This window comes from Micropterus salmoides, unplaced genomic scaffold, assembly GCF_014851395.1.
Source record: "Micropterus salmoides isolate LMB-PRFRI ecotype aquatic unplaced genomic scaffold, ASM1485139v1 Ms_hic_scaffold_13, whole genome shotgun sequence".
NCBI lineage: Eukaryota > Metazoa > Chordata > Actinopteri > Centrarchiformes > Centrarchidae > Micropterus > Micropterus salmoides.
This window is the reverse complement of record NW_024040374.1, coordinates 9752098-9770792: the sequence shown is the minus strand read 5'-3', so window position 1 is coordinate 9770792 and position 18695 is coordinate 9752098. Positions and strand designations below refer to the sequence as shown.

Here is an 18695-nt window from a genome sequence, read left to right as displayed (position 1 = left end):
GCGTCCAGAGACAATGAAACACCTGACGAACTGTCTCAGGCTCCTTTAAAAATATTTAGTCAAATTTGAAATGGGATGTGTTTAGATCCTGCTGCATAGAATGTCCTGTAACTTGGGTCATATTACTATCCCTATTTTATCAGATATAATAGAAGTCATAAAAGGCATTTCTTTACAGGGAAAAAATAAGCAATTTAGCAAATGGAGTTTAAACAATGTTATCAAAACACAACACAATACACACCAAATTATACAAGAGTGATTTTAAATTTGTGTAGACCACTGAGTCAAAACATTGATGTACACGCAGAAGTAAAATTCACTTGATCATCTTCAGATCTGAGAGTTGAATCTCATGATCTGAGGCTCACACGGTTGATTGTTTCCCTCTTTATCTTATGTTTGTAATTAAAAAAATCTTATTAATAAAGGAACACAATCTTTTAGTTTAACAGAAACATTACTCACTTTGGAGATGCATGGTTTTCACTGGACAGGAAGGGTATGGAAAAATTGTAATCTGAAAGCTATCTAGTTACTAAAGCTGTCAGACAAATGTAGTTAAGTAAAAGTATAAATGGAAATATTCAAGTCAAGTAAAGTACCTCAAATTTGTGTTTAAGTACAGCACTTGAGTAAATGTAATTACATCCCACCACTGACCACTAACTACAGATGGGTGACAAATTAAAGTATGAAGTTAGGCCACCAAGAGCCTCCAGAAAGGCTTCAGTGCTCCTTACCAAGTCTGTGCAACTCTATTGGACGGTTGAACACCATTCCTCCACAAGACATTCCCTCATTCTGTTGGGCCCCATTTGATCTCTGTTTTCAACAGCTCCCTATCTACTGGTTGTGTCCCTGATTATTTTAAAAACGGCTTGTGTGAACCCACTTTTAAAGAAACCTGGTTTAGATCCCTCCCTCCCACATAATTTTAGACCAACTTCAAAACTGCCTTTTATTGCAAAGATTCTAGAAAGAATTGTGTCCAAACAGCTGCTCACTGGAAAATAACAAATTATTTGAAAAGTTTCAGTCTGGTTTCAGGAAGTACCACAGCACTGAGACTGCCCTGCTTAAAGTCACCAATGACCTTTTAATGTCTGCTGATGAAGGCATGTGCTCAGTCCTGGTACTCCTGCACCTTAGCGCTGCTTTTGATACCACTGATCACAACATCATGTTAGACAGACTGAGGCACTGGGTGGGGATCTCTGGTACTGCTCTAGAATGGTTTTCATCCTACCTGTCAAATAGGAAGTTTTGCGTGTCTGTAAACAACTATGTCTCCTCGTTCTGTCCAGTTAAATATGGTGTGCCTCAGGGGTCGGTCTTAGGACCCATTTTGTTTTCCTTGTATCTGCTTCCCCTTGGACATATTATCCATAAACATGGCATTTCTTTTCATATTTATGCTGATGAGACACAAATATACTTGCCCGTCAGATCCACAGACCCTGGAATGCTGAGTTCACTTAACAACTGCCTTTGTGAAGTTAAAAAATGGATGTCAAATAATTTCCTCCAGCTGAACTCAGACAAAACAGAAATCCTGGTCATCGGGTCCCAGCAGATGGCAAATAAAATACTGCCATCTGCTGGTTCCCTAGTAAATCACATTAAGCCTGTGGCAAAGAACCTTGGTGTTTATTTTGATAGTAATTTAAATTTCGAGCAGCACACCACAAAGCTTGTTCAATCATGTTTTTATCAACTTAGAAATATAGCTAAAATTCGATCCATGTTAACTTTTAAGGACACCGAGACCATTTTACATGCCTTCATCTCATCACGCCTGGATTATTGCAACAGCCATTTCACCTGTTTAACCCAAAAATCTATTGATCGACTCCAGACTGTCCAGAACTCAGCTGCCAGGCTTTTAACCAGAACAAAGTAATATGACCACATTACTCCTATTTTAGCTTCATTACACTGGCTCCCAGTATGTTTTAGAATTGACTTTAAAATCACTTTTAAAGCTCTTCATGGCCTCTCGCCTTGTTATATTTCTGACCTTTTAGTCCCATACACACCAGCACGTACCTTGAGATCCTCGGGCAGAGGTCTGTTGTCTGTTCCAGAGTCTCGACTGAAAACTAAAGGGGACAGAGCGTTTGCTGTCAGGGCCCCGAGGCTCTGGAACAGCCTGCATGAGGAAATCAGGTCGGCTGAGTCAGTGAACTCTTTTAAGTTCCTTCTTAAAACATACTTTTATAGGAGAGACTTTCCCGATCTTATTTGACTTTATTTTATCCCTTTTATTTTATTGTATTTTACTAATTTCATATTAATCGGTATTTTAGTCTTTTCAATGTTTTCATGCTCTTATCTTGTTTTTTTGTATTATTCTTTACACTTGTTAAAGCACTTTGTAACTTGTTTTTGAAAAGTGCTCTACAAATAAGGATTATTATTATTATTTATATATACAACCTTTATTTAATCAGGTAATGTCATTATCAAGAGAGACCTGAGTACAGCTGATACAAAGAAAAAACTAACATAATCAGACATAACAAAAGGATCAGAGACAGTCACAGACATCACTAAATCTACATCTGTATCTACATTTGATATGGTTCTCCACTCTTTTTATTCAGGTGTTTTCTTTATAATTTGTCCCCATCTGTAAAGACACAGAGAGGATAATCTTTCAGTTTTATCGTAGCAGTGATTGTACATGCATCTGTGAGCGGTGTCCACAAGAGGGAGACAAATATCTTTTTAAGTTAGTCATTGATAACATTTTCTCTGGGGAATGTACAGCTAACTCACTGCTGTTGCATCATTTCGTTTTCTCCTGCCTTGAAGTTAAGCAATTGATATTTTCACTTTAGTTGATTATTTATTATTGTTTAACATGTGTTATCAAATAAAAATGCCGGATATTTGCTGGTTCCAGCTACACAATGTGAGAACTAGCAGCTTGCGTTGTTGTGGGCTGTTGACAACAAGACATCTGAGGGATTCACCCTGGGCTCTCTGAACTTGTGACAGGAAAATGTTGTACAGTTTTGTCATTTCATAGATTAAATGATGAATTGATTAATCAAATAGAACACTTGAAATTTCTTATTATGCATTTCTTTACTCATTGACTCAGTCAACTTTTGAAAAAACCCTACTTGTTTGTCCACTTGGAAGTATTATTTCTTCAGACATCATTTTAGTCTATACAGCAGATTTTAACCAGTGGATGACAAATCCTAACTTGTAGCAGTGTTGCCATGATACAGGCATTTAGCAAATTCAGCATAAGTAATTTTGTGTTTCCACAGAGATCACGAGGTGGCACACAGGGGCTGCAGCTCTTGCAGCAGGTTGCATCAGTCTCATCAGATCAGGCCCGTGCAGCTGTGACGAGCGCCCCCCTCGGCAGCTCTCATCATGACTAATGCAAGTTGAAACCACCGTCACATTTGTGTGTGAGATCATGTTTACCAACAGCCAAGGACAAATGTGACATAGCTCAGGTATCAGGGAGTGTTACTGATAGAGGCATTTACAGCACTGAATCAGATGAAACAGCCTCAACCTTGGTCTGAAGATAAACCTGCTAGTTAATGTGAAACTAGTGATATAGGAGGGAGCAGAAAACAGTACAGCTGGAAAAAAACTTTAGTTACCAGACAAGTGTTTAGTTGAAAGCATTTTATTGCATTTTTTTTTTTAGAAAAACAATACAAAATTCTGTAGCAACGGTCATAAATGTTGCCTTGAGTGAACTGCAATCATTCACATGGTACAGTAAAGTGCTTATTTTAAATCAAAATGTTTTTGTACTTAAAGGATGTATTTACTTCAAATTTATTCCCACAAACACAGTGGGTTTGGGGTAATTCAGTTTTAAAATCAGGTGTCAACTCTCAAAAGGAAAAGACTTGAGGACTGTATCAACGTAGACAGAATAACCCAACATACCATGAAGTTTTTATAAAACATTTGATCAATGTTGCTGGATTGTAAATGCTTTTGCCTGTGGGCTACATTCAAATTGTAGGGAGTTTGATGGGACTGTCTATTTGAATGAATGTTAACACTTCCTTCAAAATGACTTACAATATAAAAAATTGCAAGACTTAAGGATATAATTTTGTCCCCTTCCCCCTCCACCCCACCCGAATAAAAGGTAGTCCAAAAAGCTACTGCCACTTGACAAAAGTAGAAATGGTCATGACCAAGAAAACTCTTATTATACCATTCAGGATATTAGAGTATGGCCAAAGTTTGTGCATTTGAGTATCCAACCCTATCAAAAAAGTAGGGCCTAAATCAGCTGATGCTCAAAAGGGAGAAGGCAGAATACTGAACTGTATTGGTATTTTCAAAACCCCAAGATTGCCTTGATCATCAGCTTAATGCTTTGAAATTATTGATAGCAAAATAGTTTCCCAAATGGAGAAGAAACAGCTGCATACACAAATTCAAGTAAGTCTTATTATAAGACATAAAACCCCTTAACTATGCATCTGTAGAAGGTATTTTAGAACTATTACAGTGTCCTATTATCAGCATAATGGGTCCTTTGACACCAAGGGAGCCATTTCCAGAGTACCGTCGCTGCAGTGCTGGTAACAGGACACGGACAATCAGAAGTCCCCACTTCTCACTGCTCTGTGATGGATCACATGTTCAATGTCATGACTTGAACCCTCTTTGGTGAAATGGCTACAGTGTTGTGAGACCTCATCACCTGTCCATTACCTGTCGGTTTCAGAATGAGCTTAATAAACTTATCTAAACAAAAATATATAATTATTGCCAACTCTCATAAAAAAAAAAATTAAAAAAAAAAAAAAACACATAACACAAAATTAAAACACCTTCACTGGGCATGAACGCTCCAGCTCCACTAAACCGACCATCGTGCTCTCTCACACACACACACACACACAGAACTTTTAAAAACATTTAAAAAAAAAAAAAAAACACACACACAAACACAACCTTTAAGGAAAACATCCGGTGTTTCACCTGAACAGCACCTGCATGAAAATCAACATAGAAAATAAAAGCTTATTAACAGCCATGAAAAAAGGGGGAGGGGGAAATCAGTGTGGCACATTGACATGGAGTTTTCAAACATGAAAAATAAAGTAAACTTACAGCTACATGTTTGTGGAAGACTTGTTTTTTTTTCCTTTTGTGGAATGTTTTTCCTTTTTTTGTGTTTCATTTTTGAAGAAAAAAAAAAAACTCATCTGCATCTTATTTTGTAATGTCATTATTTTGAAAGGGTTGTCTCAAAACACACAATGGTGAACCATTGAGGAAAAAAAAAAAAAAACCCAAAACAAAAAAGTCCAAATATATTTGATCAACAAATGACACTTTGGTTACATTGGCCAAAATGTGCTTTTAAGACCCCTGATAGTAGTTCTAACCTTTACTGGCAACATGTTCAAGGTTAAATCCAATTTCTAAATTGATTTGTAGGAAGAAGAAAAACAAACAAACACCACAATTCTGGTTGTTGGAAAGGGGACGTCATGAATTCTTTACGATGAAAGACACCGACCCAGTTTCACTTGCCTAGCCATTTGACATAATTAGCTTGTACCAACATAATGGATGTACTTCAGGGTTTGCTCAGAAGTACAATTTCGGGGGAGTAAAACTGTTTACTTCAATAAGAGACTTGCCTGACGGTCTCACAAACACTGAAAAGTGTGGCCACTGATAAGTTGGGAAGTTCATGTACTAAACTGTATGAATCGGTGCAACAGTAAGTCATGGCTGGCTACAGACTAACATTTTTTGCTCTAGGAGCATTAAGTGCGTGGCCACCAAGCTAGATGAGTGCATGTTTTATCTGACATTTACAAAAAAAGCTCAGCGTTGAGGAAATTCATCTTAAATTGAGACAAAAAAATTCTTTGAAGTCCCCAGCCACATAATGGACCGCACCAGGCACGGACAGCATTGGCTTACAGACCTTCCAACCCCTTATACTGAATCCCTTCAAAGACAGGAACAGCCTTCATCTTGGCGTATTGCATAAGCTTGTACGTATCTGCAGATGGGCCATTCACGCATATACATACAGGCAAAGAGAACATTCCAGATAACTTAATTCACAGTGGATCCAGTTGTAACGTGGGAGCAGCACAACAGGTTGTCCTTTGGTGTCTGAGCTTAGTTTCGAAGATAAGCGTTCTGATGTCTTCTGAACGGTGTTATGAATAAAATTAAAACAAACCAAACATAACTTAGAAAATACTTCTCTCTCTCCCCCAAAACATTAACTGCCCCCCCCCGGAAACCCAGACATGCACATATGTGTGTGTTTGCTATATGCAGGCCCTGGGCTGATGTGCTTCAGAAGTGCTGCAGAAGGGCAGAAGGCATTTAGAGAAAGGGCTGCAAGCAGCATCTCCCTTTACAGTGAGGCAAGAAAGCCTGAATGTATGTAACCAAGGCCAGCTAGAGTCAGGGAGAGGAGCCAGAATTAGAGGGGGAGAGTCTCAGGGCAGTCTTGGATCTGGACATGAATCTTAACGGAAGGTCGGAGGTCAGAGTTGACAAAGTTCAGGCACAGTCTCCCACAATAACGAGAGGGGCCAAGAGCTGACGAAGCTCTGCAGCAGAAACGGGCCCTCCCTTGGGCTGGCTGCTTCGCTGCCTGCGCTTAGCCAGCTTGGAGTTGGAAGGAGAAAGGCGCATAGAAGAGCCAGTAGCAGTAACAACAAACGGGATTTCCTGCTGCTGCTGGTCTTCCATGCCATCCTGTTCAGCCAGCTGCCGGTTCACAGCCATGGCCTTGTCAGCAAAGAATGTCAGATCCCTGGCATTGCTGGTTCTAAGGGACAAGGAAAGGGGAAAGAAATAAATCAGTCATTGTGAGCAAATGAAATACAAGATGCAAATATATTGGGCTAAAGTGTGACAGGAATACAGTCTTGTGTAACAGTAACGTGTATAATGTTTTCTCACCGTTGATGCAAGATGGATGTTGGCAAAGTGTCATAAGCACCCTGAAAAAAAGAAAAAATATTAGTTAATTAGAAACCTCAACACTTAAACATACTGTGAAATAGCTGCAGAAAATGTGTGATTTCAAGACCTACCCCCTGCACCCAGGGGTGCTGCAGCACCTGGCTGGCACTCAGGCGGTTTTTGGCGTCCCGAACCAGAAGTTTGGATATGAGATCTTTGGCACTTGAGGAGATGTGAGCCCAGTCTTTCTCTGGAAACTCATATTTTCCTTCCTGGATACTCTCAAACAAAGTGTTCTAGAAATGGACATAAAAACCATTTATCAGTTACCTTGACCTGGAGGCTGAAGATACAATGTTTATGTCCAGTACAAGATGCAGGAAATATGAAAAGCTGAATAAATGTGTCTAACTCTTACCTGGCAGGTATGGCAGGGTTCCCCTAATTCCCAGCCACAGTCACCGCCACAGCGGCCTACAAAGGGTGGGTAGCCGCTCAGCATGATGTACAGGATGACTCCAAGGCTCCACAGGTCACAGCGCTTGTCGTAAATTGTGGCCTCCTCACTGAAGGCCTCAACCACCTCAGGTGCCATGTACTCTGCTGAGCCACACTGAGACAAGAGGAAACAAAAACAAACAAGTTTGTTAGCCGCAGGCATGACAGAAAGCAGTATCTATAGCAGAAAAAAAGCCTCTTGGCTGCAGCCCACATTCCTTCACTCAGCTGATACCTCGTGGTTGCTAGTGTTAAAGCTTGGAGCCCACTCTTGGGCTGTGCGCGTGGGGGGGCAGCCTGTGACAGTCACATGCTTATTTGCGGTGATGGGTTCACTTAAAAATGTGCTCCACTGCATTTCTCAATGCCCTTAAGGACACCTCAGTGGAAACATCGTGTACAATTCCATTTCAAGGGTAGAAAAGGGAGGGATATGCTATAATGAAGCAGGTTACTGTGGGTAGGCCGCAGCAGTGACTCACTGTTATGACCATCTAGCTGTACAGAAGCCAGGCTCAGCTCTGACGGTCCCTTGTTATGTAGCTAAGAAAGAAATTAGGCCAAACTCTGAGCAGGGAAAAGAGGATTGAGCTGTCCTGCAGAGCCAGAGACCGGCCCTCAACACTTACATAACTTGGAAACACAAACACCAAAACGCTTTTAATACTTTTAGGAACAGGAAAAGGAGCAGCGGGTCGCTAGTTCAGTAGGACATGTACGTATGTGTGGATAATATAACATTTAATCGTTGCCTCAATGGATCACCTTTTATATTCTTAGGAAAGAGTTTGGATTCTGTGAGCTCTTTAGAGGATGTCCTAAATATAGACACTACTGGTATAAATTCTTAGAACTTGCTGAGAATACCTGTTAATCAGCCCTTTGCCTGATCAGTTGTTTTTAAATCTTCCACCTAGGCCTGCATCCTGGAAAACCCCAAGGCCTATATCCTTACCTCAATCTGTGGGTGATCATGTTTACATAGAGCAGGCATCTATTGTGTCCCAGTACCATATCCCAGCTGTCTCCTAACTCCTCCACCCTGCTGCACCCTTATGTAATGGAATTTGCTGCACAGGAATCTCATCTCAGACAAAGCTGCTTCTGTCGGAGAGAAAACCCAACCCCCACATTTCCACCAACATCATCGTGTCTGGGGCGACTGCCTCCACGGACATGCCCACAGGATTCAGGCCAAATGTAGCTGCCACAGGAATAAAAGAAATATTTTTGCCTACCAAGGTGCTGTAAAACTGAAAGGGGATGCGATAGCTGTGCTATCAAATAACAGCTAGCAAGGCTAGTCTTGTTTCCAAGCACCTAAAGTGAAATAACCGTAGTCATGGCTCTTTAGCATATCCTCAAACTCGCAAGTTCTTCCTGTACTGTTGTTGCAAACACTTCTGAGCTTGCACCAGTTACATCCTCCTTAAACCTTTCCAAAAGCTGCAGATACAGTTGTTACCGCAGGCTTCGTTGGTATTGCAACCTGGGACTTTCCTGAAACCATGTGACTAGTCAGACCATATTGACACCACTGACGACACACACCTCTGCTGTTTGTAAACTACAGGATTATCTGAAGAGGCTTACAGTAAGACGACCTGTTCTGTCGTCATGCAGCTGCACCTGTGACAATAACTGAGGCAGTTCCTTGATTTTTTATTTTTTTTAAACTGTCTAAGCTGCTTTGTGTTCCCAACTGCTGCACATGAGCGTTGACGTCTGAACTGTCAAGATTTATCTCATGCCAGACAGCCAGCCACCTGTGTAAATTTCTTAGTAAACTAAAATTAGCTTTTTCCTAGAAAGGTCCCTCTCCTTTTCCCTGTGCTCCTGTCTTTCAAGTTTGTACTAGAGAGAATACAAACATCCACTGTAAACATACATTCTCAAATAGCCCATGGGATTTTAGTTGATTAAACACATTCAGTGGGATCAGGTACATAAGTACTAAAATGCAAAATCAGACTATATTGTGCAACAGCTGTAGGAATGTGGGTAAAATAAGGGCAGGTGCCAATAGTGACATGAAAATCAGATAACATTGTTCCTGTGATCAAGGCAAAGAAAACAAGCCAGAGCGCATGAGCAGACAGGGCGTTTGTCCCTCCCAGTTAACCTCCCCCTCCCACTGGTTTAGCCAATCACATTTCAGTTGCTAGGTATATAGGGGGGAGGGGGGGAGCGACTAAAATTTCTAGAACAAGCCTTATGCACAGCCTTTGTATAAAGAACATAAAGAAAGCGCAGACCAGCACAAGCTGGTTGGGGCCACAGGGCGGAGACTAAGCAGAAAGGGAGGGTGGATGTTATTCTCTCACACCACAGAGAGAAAAGGGAAATGAGAGTTTGTGTTGTGGTTTCATTGTAACTTCTTCATAATCGTAGGACATGGCCTTGTAAAAGTCACACTGTGTTCCCTGCAGCTATACTGCATTTCAAGGCTATCACATTGTGCCTTGTCCTCCAGCATCAACTTTTCTTCCACTAAAATCTCTGCATTACATCAGGTCTTGTGGTTGTGTGCAAAAATACCCAGCACAACAAAACTTCAAGATAAATTAAGCAGGCGTGCAGCGTTGGAAATTACTTTCTAGCTTAGCAGTATTAAGAGATACCATGGATGTAGTAGGCTGTAATTAGCATGGCATAATGAAAATGAACACTAGTTTGTGTTTTGAATTATGGCGAGCAAATTGAACCGCATTCCAAACATCCCTGCACCAAATACACAAAACATAATTCAGGCCCAATATCTAAGTCCATGTAGACTAAACATGAGGTGCCTCTTGGCCTCTAAACCATCTCCCCTTCAAATACTCTGGGGATGGGCTCTCTATTCATTAGTTATGCTAAAGGAAGATGAAGTTACCAGTGTAGAAAATCCCCCACCCATCCCGACATTCCTGCAGGCTAAACTGCTATCCTCCACCTGTTCTGGTCCATCCATCCAACCCCCTTCCCCCAGACAACCAGCAAACAGTGTTGACATAAGCATGCCAGTTTTTCCCCCCCGCTTTGTGTTGTGATGACAGCAGGAGAGTTCAACAATCATAACCCCCAGACTCATGGACCCCAATATTTGTGTCTGATAAGCATCAGAACGTGGACATTAAACCAAAGGTTGGCTGATACTTGATAAGAAAGCATAAAGCTGCCAGCTAGGGACATTCAGGAAACAATCCATGTAATTTCAGAGAAGCTGCCCAACACTGAACTACCTTAACCTCAAAAACATTCTCTACCTCTCCCAATCAGCGAGCTGTCCTACAGCTAACACCACTGAGGATTGCCCAATAGGCTACCAGCCAGTTGGACTTGATAAAGACAGTTTTACAGCCTGAACACACCCTGCTTATACACAAGGACACACCACTGTACAGTTCTCTTCCTCACTCTCAATAGCTATACCCATTATATTGCTAACTGCTTCCCTTCAATATCACTGTCCCAATCCCATTTTATAAAAATGGTCTTTAGTGTTTGAACAAGACAATATACAGGTGGACTTACAGGAGTGAGGAGCTCAGGGGTGGAGATGGGTGAGCTGTCGCTGTTCAGCTTGATGCCACTTCCCAAGTCAAAGTCACAGATTTTAACTGGTGAAATCTGACAAAGATACAAGTTCAGAATCATTAAAATTCATGATTCATCATTTGTGTGGAGTATCTACTTGTATGACAAGAGATTTCAACTATCATTTCTCTTTACCAAGGTTCATATCACCATCTTAGAGGAACTAATCACACTTTACCACATTAATTACCCTTTGAACTAATTGGGCTCAAACATGTGTGCAGTAAGCTCACCTTGTCTGCACTCTTACAGAGAATGTTCTCAGGTTTCAGGTCTCTATGTGCCATTCCTAGGGAAAAAAAATATTATGAAAGCAATCAGTCACATTTTTCTGTTAATAAGACCTGGTTTTGCGCCAGGATCAAGGATGTTTGTTTGTGTTGTTGTTTTTTGCATATGGTGTCCGAACTACTGTACTAAAACCTACTTCATGGTACGCATATACCCTTAGAGATGCTTTGCCTTTTTGGTGATCATGAGTAGTAATAAAGTCTTACCTTTGTTATGCAGGAAATCTAGAGCACTGGCTATGTCCTGCACGACAACACTTGCTTCCTGCTCACTGAAGTGCCGTCTCTTGTGAATGTGTGCCAAGATTGACCCTAATGCAGGGAAATAAGAGTATATATCAGCTGCATTTAGAAGCACAAGGCATAGAATGCATGCCTTCCGACAGACAAATGACTTTTTTTTAAGCCATTCGGCAATGCATGTGTCTCTAGTCTGTAGCCAAAGGGAACTGATGCAGGCATCCTGCAGCAGCTATAATTCACTAACCTCCTCTAAGCTTTTCAAACACCAGGTAGAATTTGTCCTCCTCTTCAAAGAACTCCACCAGCTCCAGGATGTTGCTTCAGAAAAAGAAAAAAAGCACCATGAGCCAGAGGTAACAGACATCTAGTGCCTGCTGATTTCTGGACTAAGTAGGAGGACTAAGGGGTTCAATAGAATAAGCTTCAGCACAAATAAGGTCAGTCAGTTTATGGTACAGTCCCTATACATTCATCAGGTGGTATTGCTTAGTTGGTCATGACAGAAGGCCATTACCTGTGACCCTGGCACTGATAGAGCATCTCAACCTCACGGAAGACACGGCTGCGGCTGTGACCTGGTCTTTTCTCAATGATCTGGAACAGAACATCATAATGGTTCAGTCACATTATCTAAAAATAGCCCACTGAACTGAATTAGTCTGACTTTCGTGTTTTCCACAGTAGTGGGTGGGAGGATAATTATGAAAGTGCTCTAACGGCTTAAGAAAAATTTAGCCAATCTGTGAGTTAATATTTGGTTACACTGCACCAGAAACTCCACCCGTGTGTTTACTGTTGACAAGGCGGCATAGCACAGATTATAGATTCCATATAAAGAGCCCTGTTACTGGCTTAGTTCCAGACCAGACATGCATTTTTCCTGATTCCTTTATCCCACCGTGTGCAACAATTGGAAGAGATACTTTAACCTTCTTTCAGAGCCAAAGGAGAGACTAACAGAATGAGAATGAAACAAGTCACAGCAGCTCATATTTAACCTTCATGTGTGACCCATATTTAAATCTTAAGTGCTCTTGAGGAGCCAAAAGTCTTCCTTTGAAACATCCCATGAGCTAATCCAAAACTGTTTACAATAACCAAAAAATGCTCCCTAAATATAACTTTGCACTGCCTGGAACTAAACCACAGAGGGGCCACCAGCTGCACGACGCACTGCCGAGAGAGACAGAAACATAGACTGCTGACAACAGAGCAAAAGGCCTGAATTTTCCAGCCATGGTTGGTTATTGTCTGCTTGGGAGGCGGTGCATGTTTCTCTTCCTGGTAGCTGGATTACAGCTGCCATTGAAGCCCAGTGGGGCCCGAGTTTCAGTGTGTGTCTAGGATTAATGCACAGACAAGAGGCCTGTGAGCAGTCCAAAGCCTCTGCACTGTTTCAGTCTGAGTCAGCAGCACAAACAGCCCCCAATCAGCTCACTTTCTCCTGATCACTACACAAACCTTCCACCCTAAAAACACCACATGCAGATTAAAAATTTAAACTGCAAATCATAGCAAAAACACACAAGTGGGTCGACAGTTATTTGAGGGGTACTAGATTTAATGGTTGTTTACCAAATCACAGATCATAATCACAGCAGCCTGCTGCAAAACAAGGCCACACCAAGTCAGGTTCAAACCCAGGGGAACCAGAGCTTCAGATAAACATGTACTACACAGCCCTCTGCTCGTCCTTGGTGCTGCACGGCTTTTGTTGCAATTGTAACACAAGGAGCCCACCATAACTCACCCCAGTCTGTAGGGGGAGGGGAGAGACAGGACATCTGGCAGAAGCAGTCTGAGCCCCCTCCGACTCCTAAATGACCTCCAATAACTGCCGACCCTCGTGCCTCCTCCCCCAGAACGGCAAAGTCCCAGGGGACCTACCAAACCATTCCGGGGTAAACAATTCTCATAGATCATGGTCAAGTGATAGAATCTGTGCTCCGATTCCTCTAAAATATGAATTGGTATGATATGGACACTTCTATGGGGAACCAGCCTTTACCTATCAACACACTGTTTCAAATCTGAACAGAATTAAACTACAAAAGGAATTAATAGTTATAAAAATAGCTTGGTGTTTATTTCCTGTGTCCCAGTGGGATTAGGGGCCAAAAATTTATAAAATAAAAGTCAAGACATGTATTCACAAGTCCACACCCCATTTGGAGAGGAAAAGGAGAAAAAGTACAACTGTACTGAACGAGAAGGAGAACAAAGCAGTGTAAACACCCTGGGTCATAACTCTCACCCTGCACATCCCCCCCCCCCCCCTTCCTCTCTGTGGGTTGTGTTTTGGCACAGTTAACAGTACACTGTGTTCTCACTATGAGCGTCCTCTGTAGGCTGAAGGAGTAAAGAAAAGGGGTGGGTATATCCCTCCCAGCTCTTCGATAGGCTAGCAAAGTATAAAAACAGTGAAGGGAAGGGTTTGCTAACAGCAGCTAGTGTTGCACATTAAAAAGCACAGCAGTAGAACAGATTAGAGACTGCAGACTGAGCTGAAGTATGCTGCCCCAAGATCAAGAAGAGAAAGGCAACATGGACACAATGTCGCACATCCTGTAGCCTAGCTTTCTTCCATTTAGATAATCAGTAAGTAAGGTCACGTGTTTTCTTCATGTACAAAAGAATCTCTCAAAGTAAATGATAAAGTAACACAGCACGGCCCTAGACATAAAACATCTCTATATTGATGACTAGCCACAGTATCCACACACACAGCAAGTGTTACATAATAACGACGACATTCACAGACTCGTGAGAGAGGAGCACTGACTTGTAGCAAACCAGGACCCCATTCATTATGCTAACATCTTCAAATATATTACAATCATTTAATATGTGTGTGAGAATGTCTGCCCGCTTACCTTGACAGCGTACTCTTTGTTGGTGATGAGGTTGATGCATGTTTGCACTCTGGCATAAGCGCCCTCTCCTAGTACCTCTTCCTGCAGTCTGTAGACATCTGTGGCACAGAGTTTGACAAGTTAGGAACATACTTAATTTTATTAAATGTACATAAATTTAGTTGTTGCAAAAGATAATACTTGTGTTTTTGTAACAGCAACATAATGATCCTAAAAATAAAAGCTTTTACCCTCGAATCGTCCAGAGAAACTGTCAGTTGCCCGGCAACGCTTTTTCTTCTTGTTTCTCTTCTTGGCATCAGGGATGTCAATAGGCTGACTGGAAGGCATTTCTGTCAAAACAAGAGTGCCTATATTATCATGTGCTAGCAAGGAAATCACTCCAACTTAAGCACTACAAAGGGAGAAAAAAATTTAAGTGGTAATCACAATGTTTTTGATCAGAGTAAACTGTACATTTTTGCCAAATTGGAGAACTTATTGTATGGATAGATAACAGATAAGACTGTTCAAGTACTCACCATGTCTTGGGGAGGAATCAAAATTAAATGACGAATCAATAAGATGGGATCCATTTTTAGTGAAGTCCTCAGATTCAAAGGGATTTTGGCCCTAGGGAGTGATAATAAAAATATGATTGTTAAGGTATCTTATCAATGAACCATTTAGTGCTAGCTGTTAGAGATAACTGATAAGTTATAACTCCCATACTGCATAAACAGAAAGTAGACTCAAAACAGCAAAACAGATGGGCAGAAACGTTTAAAACTACCATAAATATCTGAAGCAACAAAGTCACCCAAACCCATCCAGTCATTAGTCAACCCTAACAATACAACACATAAATATTGCTAAATATCAATCAAAGAGCCACATTTCTTCAACTCAGCTGTAACCTACTGAAGTCCTACTTTCATTAGCTGAACATCCACGTGACACCGGCCCACACAGTATATTTGTCAGACATAAGATGTGGGAGAGCAACAGATGTGTTTATATATAGCAAAGTGAGGTCCTCTCATACATGCTGACAAATGTGCCCTGATTATAGAGACTTCCCAAAAGGCACGATAATAGCTCTGCATTTTCCCCCCTCAACAAATCTCAAACTCACCTTGAAAGAGCGGTGGAATCCAGTGACCTCGGTGATCTTATTTTGCACCATTTTGCTTTGATTTGGGGTGCTTTTGGTGGATGTGCGGCGGCGGCAGTGGTTTTTGGGATATGAATTTGCACTTCTCCGAAACAGAAAATCGTTTCAGAGAGTCGCAAGTGGTCGCACTGCGCTGGCCGGTGAGCTTGCTGCGGCGCTTTAAACGGGAGCCCTGTGGACAATACAATACACACCGCACCATTACAAAACACATTAACGTTTGCATAACAAATTACCGAGATACCAACGTGCATTAGCCAGATTTTAGCAAACCTGACTATGGCAGATTAACGTTAGCCAATATTCTTCACATGATCGTGGGTTAACGTCAAGAAAAACAATCAGAGTGCAACAACAGCAACGGCTAACGTTAACTTACAACACCACTCTCGTTTAACGTTATAACCGTTAAGTTAGTTGCATGCTTTTAAATGTGCCAAGATAAGAGAACATCATACTATAGTTTGGATAAAATAAGCAACTATGTTGGAAAGCCACGCTGTTAAGATAGCGACCGCTACAACAGCAGCAGACAGGCTAACATTCGTTTAGCTAACATTAAGTTAACCGTAAACTCGCGACCACCGGGGTTTCGAGCTTGACCGTTATGACACATTCAACTTGTTAACGTTAGATAACAAAGGTTAGCCGAGTTACCGTTCATACTTAACGTTAACGTTACTGCAGCTAAGTGTCGCGATAACAACGGGTATTACGCCCTTTCAAATGTAAATAATGCCACTTTTTTTTACTCACCCCGTTGTTAATTTTACAGCTCCAGTGTTAGCGTCGTTGTTTGACCCACTGCTTCAAACGCCGCAGAGGACGGTCGAGGGGGGATACGCCTGATAGAAAGTGCGTGGAAGGTGGCTAACAAGCGATAGCGTAGGTGGTTTTATAACCTCCCTGCTGACTCCTCCTTGTCTCCTCCCTCCTCAGGACTGCATCAACGACGGGATGCATCATGTGTTTTCTAGAAAAGGATATGGCGGCTAGGTACCATTTCGTCTCGCCACATTTACTTTACCACTTCTTAAGGTAAGAAGTATAACTAATTAGCTGCTCGACGTGGTGCAGAAGGCATATAAATAAGCAATAGCTTGATGAGGTACGTCATTTAAAATAAACTTAGGTGAAATTCTGAACACATTTCACGAAAAGGTCTCAGAAACAAAATTGGTAATACATCCTAAATGGTACTCGGCCAGTGAGCTCTGTTTTGTTTCAGAGGCCCCACGACGGGATGTATGGAGGGGAGGAATGATCTGCCATGAGTACGTGCGCTTTGGCACAACCAGCAAATATGGCTGTTTTGATGAAAGAGATGTGAGGATCTCAATGGAGGTGGAGAGAACATGTAGACAAACCAGATCCTCCCGTTTATACTATGACGGCACTGAAATGATAATAACTTGTTCTGCTGCTGTCACTGGACCTCAGGGCTATGCTATAAACGGAGCTAGTAGGCTACATAAAATAACAATTTGCCAGCTTTGTGCTATTAAATATATAAACAAGCAGAAATACACCACCCCTTTCCCTCTCTGAAATGAGAGCATTTACATTTATGATGTTTGTCACACCAGTGATGAATGGCTATGGCCAGATTGGTGTTCAAAGAAACCCCCTGTCTGAGTCACTGCTATATAGTGCAATGACTTCAGCTATTGTGTGATTTCAGAAACAAATACACACAGTCAAACACACATACTCACATGCAATCTCAAAAGAAGTTTCACCACCTTCTACTGGTAAATACAAAAAATAAATACTTCCTGCAGTGAACATTTAATTTCCAGTACAAGTCAAGAAGTATGAGTATCAAAAGTAAATGCTCATAATGCAGACAGAATGACTCCTGTCAATGTTACATAGTATTATTTTATATATTGTTGGTTAAATCTTAAAACAAAATGACATCTTTTATCAGATGATCATCAGTTTTGTGTGTAAAACCTTAATCTTTAAAGTAACCAGTAACTTCAGCTGTCAAAAAAATTGTCATCAAGTGCTGTATTTGAGTAAATGCACACCACTGGATACTAACTAGAAAACAATTTCCAATATTTGGAAATATTTATCTGACTAACTGATAGATTTTAATGTCTGTTTGCTTTGGTGAAAGTAAACGATTTTGAAAATTAAAGCTGGGTTATGCAACTGTTGGTGAAACTAGCAAGAGACAGCTAGATTTAGAAATAATTTAACCGAAAAAATCCCAACCCGTCCTGTGATATCTTTTTCCAAAGCCACGCCCCTAAAATGCATGTGTGCATGGGCAGCGGATTGGCGAATCCAGTATGACGAAGACATGACCCGCCCCACTCTGCATCTGATTGGCTTAGCCTGACGATGCCGTTTCTCACGTAGCCCTTGCTGAAAGAACAGGGCTGAGTTTAGAGCAGACAAAACGTAGCAAAACGTTTTTTCAACGTAAACGATGGTTTCCTGAACACCCTGCTGTGTTCGCAAGCGCAATGAATTTCCCTGCCTTTTTAGCACCATTATGTTTACAAACTTGTTGCAGCTGATTGGGTAACAGCTGAGACACGCCCACCAAACGGGAGAAAACATACCTCGAAGCCCGTTGCAGAACGTTGCGCAACGTTGCAAGGAAACATGTCGTTCAATCCGAAAGTGTTGTAAACCGGTGCAAAACGTTTTGAGATTGAACTCGCCCCAAGGATTTTTTGCTGTTCTTTAGTCTATTGCAAATTAGCTCGAAATTGTTTAACCTTAATAATTTCTTGTAAATGCAGTCCATGTGTTCACAGTATAGGTAGCAACCTAGTTGTGGAGGGTGAGAAAAAATGTCATCCTTCTGGTAATAGGTGCATGTTTTTTTAATTGATTTTGTTGTAAGCGTTTGTCTTTAAACAAGCAAGGTTGTTTTTATGTCTTGTGTAGTCTACCCAAAGAGGTGTCAAAGTTTTCGTGGACTTTCATGCATATTTTATTAGCTGCCTGTTTGAGTTGTTTAGTTGGCTCATGCTGTTCACTCACTCATTTATTCGTCAATAAATAGTTTTGCATGATTACAACCACCAGCGTCTAAATAGTTGATCTGACTGAACATAGCAAGATCTGATGAATCAATGGCAGTCTACCCATTGATCC

At 41.3% G+C, this 18695-nt stretch overlaps 1 protein-coding gene across 1 annotated transcript; it reads right to left on the bottom strand.

Moving 5' to 3' along the window:
- Positions 1–3642: 3642 nt before the first annotated feature.
- mknk2b (MAPK interacting serine/threonine kinase 2b) lies at positions 3643–16487 on the bottom strand. Its single transcript, XM_038715408.1, has 14 exons — positions 16335–16487; positions 15540–15750; positions 14947–15037; positions 14656–14757; positions 14426–14523; positions 12067–12146; positions 11797–11870; positions 11517–11621; positions 11253–11308; positions 10957–11052; positions 7361–7555; positions 7074–7238; positions 6940–6980; positions 3643–6805 (listed from the first exon to the last, which is right to left on the bottom strand). The coding sequence occupies exons 2-14, from the start codon at positions 15588–15590 to the stop codon at positions 6535–6537; spliced, it is 1425 nt and encodes a 474-aa protein (XP_038571336.1). The 5' UTR covers positions 15591–15750; positions 16335–16487; the 3' UTR covers positions 3643–6534.
- Between the last annotated feature and the right edge of the window lie 2208 nt (positions 16488–18695).

What these genes read in the sequence shown, in the direction of transcription:
- mknk2b (XM_038715408.1), bottom strand. Translation starts at nt 15,590, where the DNA reads ATGGTGCAAAATAAGATCACCGAGGTCACTGGATTCCACCGCTCTTTC. An exon ending in AGATTTCCTGCATAACAAAG is followed by an intron (nt 11,309 to 11,516) that starts GTAAGACTTTAT and finishes TTTTTTCCCTAG; the next exon opens with GAATGGCACATAGAGACCTG. An exon ending in TCTGTAAGAGTGCAGACAAG is followed by an intron (nt 11,053 to 11,252) that starts GTGAGCTTACTG and finishes TATCTTTGTCAG; the next exon opens with ATTTCACCAGTTAAAATCTG.